Here is a 9,202-nt window from a genome sequence, read left to right on the forward strand (position 1 = left end):
TGTGGTTTTTTTTTTTTTTTTTTTGAGATAGAGTCTTCACTATGTCGCCCTTGGTAGAGTGCTGTGACATCATAGCTCACAGCAACCTCCAACTCTTGGACATAAGCGATTCTCTTGCCTCAGTCTCCCATGTAGGTGGGACTGCAGGTGCCTGCCACAACGCCCGGCGGTTTGTTTGTTTTTCTTGTAGTTGTCACTGTTGTGTAGCAGGCTCAGGCCAGGTTCGAACCCGCCCGCCCAGGTGTACGTGGCCGGCGCCCTAAGCACTGAGCTACAGGCATCGAGCCTGCTACTGCCTTCTGACTTTGTTCCTGGTACTTCACTCGATTTCCTCAAGTACAAAATAACAACTACGATCTAGATTATTGTCCCTTCACCAGATGCCTCCCGTGCCAAGGGCCTCGGGAGCCAAGGGGCTCCAGACCAATTGGAGCTGCCCGGCAGGGGGCGGGGTTCTTGGCCTCCCGGACACTACCAGAGGTCGGGGGAAGAAGGTGGCTGAAGGCGGGTCTGAGAAGGGTGACAGGTAGGTTGTGAGGTGATTCAAGGGCGGAGAGACGGCCGGGGTGTGTGTGGGAGGGGCAAAGCGGGCCCACAAATAGGGGCCACAAAGGGTTAACTGGGTTAGGGGTGAGGACAGCGGGGTCCCTGAAGGAAGGTGAGCCAAAGGCACCCAGATAGAGGATTAAAGCCGGCAGTGGCGCGATCAAATAGGGACAAGAGGATAACTGGTCATGAGGTGGGGCCAACAGCTTGGGAGACCAGGTGGGAAAAGTTCAGGAAACCGCCAAGCTCAGAGAAGACCAGCGAAGCTCGGGTTAGAGCTGCTGGAGTCCGACAGGAATCTGAGAATGATTACCTGAATAAGCGCCTTCACCTCCAGGTCGAATTTGACAATCTCTTGGTTACATATCCGGACGTGGACATCTTGGGGAGCCGCCATGTTGGAGACGCCGGCTACGGGCAGCGGAGGTGCCCAAATTGAAACGCGTTTTCGCATCGCCTTCTTTGCGTTCCCTGCCCAGTCTCGGGCCAGCGCCCCCTAGAGACCGGTGTAAATGACAAGCGAGAGTCACTGAGCCGAATTATGGGTACTTTCCCTGACAGGTGGCGAGAAATCAGCTTGTCTTCTTGGCGTGGTCCTAATAAAACGGCAAGAAAGAGAAGAGGAAATATCAAGAACGCTTAACAGTGGTCTCTTTCCATCTTCCACCTATCAGCTCTTCTAATGACTACATATTTTTTTGCATAGGAAAAATAAAAAAGGCTGGAAGAAAAGTATCAATTGAGATGTCTCTGCAAGTGCAATTAACGATTCTGTTTCTTGGGAGCGGGGAGGATGGGTGGAGGAAGGGTAATTGGTGAGAACACACCTACGGTGCATCTTACAAGGGTACATGTTAAATTTACTAAGTGTAGAATATAAATGTCTTAACACAGTAACTAAGAAAATGCAGTGAAGGCTGGGTCAACCAGTTTGATGAAAATATTTCAAATGGTATATAAAACCAGCACATTGTACCCCATGATGCATTAATGTACACAGTTATGATTTAATTAAAAAATAAGTGGAAGAATTGATCTAGTCACCTCTCTGCTTACATCTCTTAATCTGGCTCCTGGATTGTGTTTTGTGTTTACAATTGGATTTGTTAAATACCTAACTGGATAATTTTTTTTTTTTGGCCGGGTTTGAACCTGCCATCTCCAGCATATGGGGCCAGCGCCTTACCCTTTTGAGCCACAGGCACCACCCAGGGATAATTTTTTTTTTTTTTTTTTTGAGACAGAGTCTCACTTTATCACCCTGTTACAGCTCACAGCAACCTCCAACTCCTAGGCTTAGGCCATCCTCTGCCTCAGCTTCCCGAGTAGGTGGGACTACAGGTGCCCGCCACAAAGGCTATTTTTTTGTTGCAGTTTGGCGGGAGCTAGGTTTGAACCCACCACCCTAGTTATATGGGGCCGGCGCCCTACCCACTGAGACACAGGCGCCACCACTAACTGGGATAATTTCAATGGATTTTTTTAGTTTTGATAAAAATGTCAGAGCAAGCCCTCAACAAATGGTGGCTCTTTCATTTTATTTCTATTAGTAAATAGTCCAAGTTACTTGGCTGGTCAAGGCTATCAGCCACCCCACCCCATCTGCCCCCTTCCTAGATTCCTTAAGCTTTTTCCAGCTATGTAACCTTGGAATGTGCTTTGCCCATGCACCCCTATCCCATCTGCATTTGTTCAGGTCACTTCTGCAAGCACAGATTCTGAGGATCTGAATGCCTAGATATAGCTATCTTCATCTCTCTTAATCCTCACAACCACCCTTGAAATTGGTACTACCCTAGTTTTAGAGATCAGAAGATAGGCTGAAAGTAAATTGAAACAAAACAAAACAAAGCAAAGAACACTATCTCAAAGTTACCTAACTTGAAAGTGACAGCAGCTCAACTTAAAGCCACCTCCTCCCTCAAAAACCGAATAGCCCCTTAGCTGCGTTGTACAAGAAGGGCTGTGTGCTCAACCAACTCTGTTCCCTCAGCACTCTGCACTTTAAGGCGTTCATCACTCCACTGCACCTAATAGAGAGAGGCTTCTGCTCAAGCTCCAATCCTGCCCTGAAGCCCACTTCACTTCTTTGTGCCTTAGTCTCCAGAGGGGCTAAGTGGTGATAATGACATCCGCTTCACACCAGCTGTTGGAAGATTAAATGAGATAATAATATGAAAAGGACCAAGTACAGTCTGATAATATGGCATGTGCTAACAAAGCAATGCCTTCAGCTACTATATTGCTAACCAACATTTTGGGAAAACGTCCTATGTACCAGGCACTTTGCACTAAGTGCTTTCTGTGTGTCATCCTACTTAACTCTCACAACTCTCTTAAGTAAAAAAGAAGGCAGAGAGGAACAATGACTTGCACAGAGCAAATGGTGTTGCCAAGTGAAAGGATGTATGCATCTTAAAATTCTGACATACTACAAGATTGCTCTTCAAGGTCATGTCAATTTACCTTCCCACCAGCAACGTGGTACAAATGCCTCTTTCCCATGACCTCTCCAATAGTATGTTAACAAATATTTAGCTTTTTGCTCATCCGAATAGGCGAAAAGTGCCTTCTTTTATTTTGCATTTCTTTCATCATGAATGAGGTTGAGGACCTCTTTCTATATTCCAGAGATATTTGTATTTACTTTATTGTCTGCTTACTTTTCTATCAGGGTTTTTATCAGTTTCTAGTTCTTTATGTATTAGGCACATTATCCCTTAGAGGTAAGTTGGCTTATGTTGTTTTCACCATCAATTTTCATTTCTGATTCCTGGATTTGCGGTCCAAGTTAGAAAGGCCTGCCCCACTTCCAGACACTTAAAGGAATTGCTCACATTTCCTTCTGGTGTTTTTTACGTTTAGATCTTTATCCATTTTGAAATATACAATGACTTATGGTGTGAGCTATAGAGCCAACCTTGCTTTTTCAGGTTACCCAGTTGTTCCAACACTACTTACTGACAGTGTGTCCACCTTTTTCTTAGGGGCTGGGTCTGGATGCCACATTTACCATACTAAATTGTCATATATATTTGAGTCTTTGTACACTTCCTATTCTGTTTTATTGGTCTAGTCATTCATCAAAACGGTACTATTTGAATTATTAGTTTTATAATGAGTTTTAATGTATTAACCATCCCATTTATCTCCCTCCCTCCCAGCATCCTCCAGCTATTATTTTTCCCTCATGTAAACTTTTTAAAGTTGGTATATTTTCTTGGTATATTGGTATATTGGTATATTTTCTTAGGATATTATATTTTTAACTTGTAACTGTTAGTTTTATGTTGAATGCTCCTGTTTAAGAACTTGGCATATTTCTGCATTTATTCAAGTTTTCTGTTCAGAGGCTTAAAGTTTCTTCAAGGGTCCAGAATGTCAAGAACACAAGTCTAGGCCAGGCATGGCGTCTCACACCTGTAATCCTAGGCCAGTGGTTCTCAACCTTCCTAATGCCACGACCCTTTAATACAGTTCCTCATGTTGTGGTGACCCCCAACCATAAAATTATTTTTGTTGCTACTTCATAACTGTAATTTTGCTACTGTTATGAATTGTAACATAAATATTTGATATGTGGGATGTATTTGGGCAACCCCTGTGAAAGGGTCATTCGATCCCCAAAGGGGTTGCAACCCACAGGTTGAGAACCGCTGTCCTAGGCACTCTGAAAAACTGAGGCAGATTGCGTGAGCCCAGGAGATCAAGACCAGCCTGGGCAAGAACTAGACCCCATCTCTACAAAAAATAGAAACATCAGCTGGGTACCATGGAATATTATGCAGCCTTAAAGAAAGATGGAGACTTTAGCTCTTTCATGTTTACATGGATGGAGCTGGAACATATTCTAATTGATCTGCATCTGATTGATCTAGTCACATCCTGGCTTACATCTCTTAACGGTGCATGCTTGTAATCTCAGTCTCAGGAGTCTGAGGCAGGATTGCTTAGGTCCAGGAGTTTGAGGTTGCTGTGAACTGTGATGATGCACTACTGTACTCTAGCTGGGGTGACAAAGCAAGACTCTGCTTCTAATAAAAGAGAATACCAGTCTGTCAATTTTAACATACCCCACTAGATGTGGTACCAGTGTCCTTGAAAACATCTCAGGGATAACACACCTAGAAGCCCTTTGATATCAGTAACAACTCCTGTGCTCTGCAATACTGTTCACATGCGGCCCCCTTCCCCTTGTGCTGACTGACTATGAGTTCCTGGAAGTCTCTTTCATCTCTCTATAGTCCAGTACCTGACTAAAGGAAGGAGACATACTCCTATGATGGTCTTCACTCAGGTCCCCTGACATAAGATTCTATGTATAGTGGCTCACACCTGTAATCCTAGCACTCAGGAAGACCAAGGAGGGTGACTGCTTGAGCTCAGGAGTTTGAGACCAGCCTGAGCAAGAGTAAGACACTGTCTCTACTAAAAATAGAAAAAATTAAGCAGGCATCATGGTGGGTGCCTGTAACCCCAGCTACCTGGGAGGCTGAGGCAAGAGGATTGCTTGAGCCCAAAGTTTGAGGTTACTGTGAGCTATAATGATGCCATGGCACTCTACCCAGGGCAATAGAGTGAGACTCTATGTCTTTTAAAAAAAAAAAAAAAAAAGACTCAACATGTAAGTCCAGCCTACCTTGGAGACTTACTTAGAATGATTAAAACACACAAACACATACAAATGTTTAAATCAGGAGAGAACCAAAATATTTTATTTTTCCTAGAGAAATCACTTGCCCAAAAACTCAAAGAGAAATAAGCATAAACTATGAAGGCAAATGCTTGTATCAACAAATAATTCTATGTAATAGCTAAACTTCACTGAAATATTGAAAAATCAACCTAAAGTGTTAAAACCATGTTGGCTCTCTGCATGCTACCTACAGAGGGGCAGCACAACCAGCAGTTCACTACTTTCTGTGTTTTGAAAATTTCTTTGGAACAGGCTGGCACAAATCCTGGCAAAGTTTAAGGGTTCAACCAATGTTTGCTAACTAAAGGGAAATGGTGGGTGACTATCCAGGTAAGAGAAAATCAGCAGAGAAAGAAGGGCGAAAACATGAGGCAAACAATTCAGAACCTTTTCATCTTTTTTTATTTTAAATTACAAAGGATGTCGCATACACTGATGAATCTGTATCTGACTAAAAGTGCTGAGGGGTTGGAAGGTGACAGAAAACAAAGGCAACATTTGCATTGCCTTTCTTCTGAAATGAAAAACTGCACAGCTATTAACCAACATTTAATAGAATAATTTTTAAACAGCTCATGCGTCAACAAGATAAAATTCTTTCTAGACAAGAGACAAGACTGAATCCAATAAAAAGTGTCATAACTCCAGTTGGGAGGGGAAAATAAACCCAAAACTACAGAATATTTATGATAGCATTACAAACAGGATCCTACGCAGCTATGCAAAAGAGGTTGCCACATCATATGAACAAATGCTTTGAATTCTTGCCCTTCCACTCTTCTCTTGTGACTTCTGTGCTGTCAGCCCCAGTATCACTGTTAACCGCAAATGCTAAGCTATACGACAAATCCTAAGGAAAGAAGGTAAAAAAGCAGGCAGTGGAATACAGTGTCGTAAAAATGTGGTGGAAAGGCAGATACAGTACACACACACATTTCTGTTATTTGGTTCTGAAAAAAAACAAAGGGCGAAGGGCAAGACGCAGTAATCAGTCCTGCTCCTATCCACCCGGAATTTGATTAACTATACCATTGTGTTTACATGGTTATCAAAGAGGCAAACCCAGTTCACCCGAACTTGGCACACCGAAATACTCAGCCTCTGATGTTCTTCACCAGTCACCAAGTCTTCAGCTTCCACTATTTGGAAGTAATTTTAAGGTTTTATCCCCTCACTACTACTTCCAAACCTCTCTTTTCTAAACAAAAATGGCAATTTGGCATAGTTCAGTTTCTAGGTGTAATTTCTACAATTTCAGTCAGTTTATACTAAGCATGAGGACTATGTTTCAACACATAATCCCACATGCCTATGGAAGTGTCTAACTCTCAGTAGTACATTTTCATTATCTTTCCCCAACATGCTTATTCCTTAAAACGAAACAGCCACTCCTACAGTTCACATTCACTGTTACATCCCAATGTGTTTGAAATATTAAAAAAACATGGAGTCATCTTCTCATAATGCCCTTATTAAGATTACAAAGATTACAAAAGAATCCACAAGTATTACGGCACTGTGTGAGACTTATTTGTCATGATCCAAGGGAAGAACAAGACTGCAGTTCTGTGCAAAGTTGTGGAAATGGCCTCAGTTCCATGGGAAATGGTATTCCACAATAGACTTCACTAGAAGGATAATTGAAACCTTTTAACACTGAAAGCATAATTCAATGCATTCTCAAAATTCAAGTTTCAAGATTTGGAGAGATGCTAACATTCTGTTACATAATCTAGAAAATACTTGAACAGAATTTCAGGAAGACTATATAAAGAAAGGGAACATAACTTTTTGTTAATTCCTGCTGAAGGCAACTTGAATTCATTTCTTAGAACATTAACTAAATCTTAGCAGCTAAAAATTTTTTAATGTATGGAATAAAGAAAAGCACATCCATTCTTGACATTTTGGTGAATAAACTAACAGCTTTATTAATGAAGGCAAACATCAGATCATTGTATGAATATTATATATAAAAAAAGAAATCCAAACTAACAGCATTGTATTTCAAAAGTACTATACTTCTGTTTCTTTTAAAGAGACTTGTCATCTGTTTTATAAAATGAACAAAATGGGTACTCTTCTTCTAAAAAATTCTGGAAAAATGAAATAGTCGTTTCAAGCTAATGAACTGAACACATCTTTCTTTAAATGCAGACTATTGCTAGGAAGCAAATAAAGTCAAGCATCAGAAAGAAGATGTATGACAAATTCATGAAAGTCAGAGAAAAGGGATGTAGTGAAATTACTGCTAATCTTTCCCCCTCATATTCAAAGACCATTCAAAAACTGGTCTTTCATACAAATATAAAATAACTATAAAGAGAGGGAATTTACAACAATACCCATCTTAAATCCTTCATGATGCTTTTGTAATAGTTCTGATTCTCTTACCAAAAAGGTCAAAGTTAAAGATTTAGGAAGTGGAAGGGAATGAAGACATTTAGTTTTAAATGTACAAGTAAGGCACAATATAAAGCCACATCATAATCTGTCATGAAGGATATAGGAAAGGACAAGAATCATACATGGTACAGCAGAACAAGCAATCATATTGACTGAAAAAGTGTGGCACCCAATTCAAAACTCAGACAAGATCTTTACAAGAGCAATTGGACAGCATGCTTTCATGTGGAGACAAACTCTATAAAGAATCCAGTGTATCTGAAACTAGGAAGAAAGTTTTTTGTTTTTAAATCATAGTAGTACTACAATCAAAGTTTATAATTGCTTTTGGAACAATGGGTTTATTCGAGGTGAATTTGCAATGCCTTTACTTAAAATAAGAGTCTGGACTTCATTATGAGTTATCTGTATACCATGTATGAACACAGAAGACCGTTAGAGAGCTCTTCTCTAATGATCTCCACCCAAAAATACATGCCACAATTTTCAAAAACAGAACATGTACAATTGTTGGGGTTTTTACATTACCCTTGTAAGATCTGTTTGTGTGATACACTAAACGTATATATTTTAATGACAATAGAGGAAGCAGATTATTACTGGCATTAAAGTACAACCATTTCTAGACGGTTTTAAATGCCACAGAGTCCCCTGGTTAAAATGTAAAGCTGCACAGCTTGCCTATGTCATCTTTATGATAAAGTTAAAACAGCAAAAGGATTTAACTTTCACTCTACATTTTACTGCCAGGTTTTTATTTAGATCAAGTATCGCTGCAGCATTCTGACCAGCCCAGATTTAGCAGCAAATGGCAGGAATCATATAAAATGCAATTTTTTTTAACAAAGTGCTTTTCTAAGATATACATACATATATAAATAGGTACAAAATAAAGTGTCAACATTAAAAAGCTCAACTATTTAAAAGCTTTTAACTATTTAACTTAAGTAGTACATATAAAACACTGAAACACAAGGATATGGAATCTACTAAACAGATTCAAAGTCTTTTTTTTTTTTTTTTTTTTTGAAATGCAAGACCAAAAAATCAGATTCTGGTTTGCAGACAGGAGAAAAGTATCAAAAATTAGAATTCCTAACAGAGCAGCTAGAAAGGGGCAATTATAAACCTTTATCTCTATCATGAGGTGATTTTCACCTGATTGCAAAACTGCCATATTTTGGAATACTTTTCAATTTTCCAGACATACTCTGTCAAGATTTCATATACTTCCATGTTGCAAACCTGTGCTTTGCCTTCTGCCACCTAAAAAGGAAAAACTTTGAACAATGAACTTACATTCTATTAAACTGTTAGATTTGAGCTTATCATCTGTTTAGTGTAAACGTACTAACCAGATACGTTTTCACCAAACACAACAGAAAAATCTTGTGCATCACAGTTCAGCTAAGGTGTTAAGACAATCTTTCTCAGAGTTTCTTTTTCATGATGTCAAAGAAGCACACAAGCAACACTGTTCAGGGTTGTTCCTGTGTGTTCTAGAATCAAACCTTCATAAGCTATAGCTCTCATGTGCTATAGCTTACAAATGGA

The 9,202-nt window shown here is 40.0% G+C and overlaps 1 protein-coding gene across 2 annotated transcripts in view; it reads right to left on the bottom strand.

Annotated features, from left to right (window-relative positions):
• BNIP1 (BCL2 interacting protein 1) overlaps positions 1-1,042 on the bottom strand; it is a 15,487-nt gene extending 14,445 nt beyond the window's left edge. For both annotated transcript variants that reach the window (XM_023515390.1, XM_003781935.3), the window contains exon 1: positions 860-1,042. In XM_023515390.1, the coding sequence (XP_023371158.1) occupies positions 860-1,000 (141 nt within the window). In that variant the 5' untranslated portion in view covers positions 1,001-1,042. The remainder of the gene's footprint in view (positions 1-859) is intronic.
• Between the last annotated feature and the right edge of the window lie 8,160 nt (positions 1,043-9,202).

Source organism: Otolemur garnettii, unplaced genomic scaffold, assembly GCF_000181295.1.
Source record: "Otolemur garnettii isolate 467f Iridium unplaced genomic scaffold, OtoGar3 scaffold00003, whole genome shotgun sequence".
NCBI lineage: Eukaryota > Metazoa > Chordata > Mammalia > Primates > Galagidae > Otolemur > Otolemur garnettii.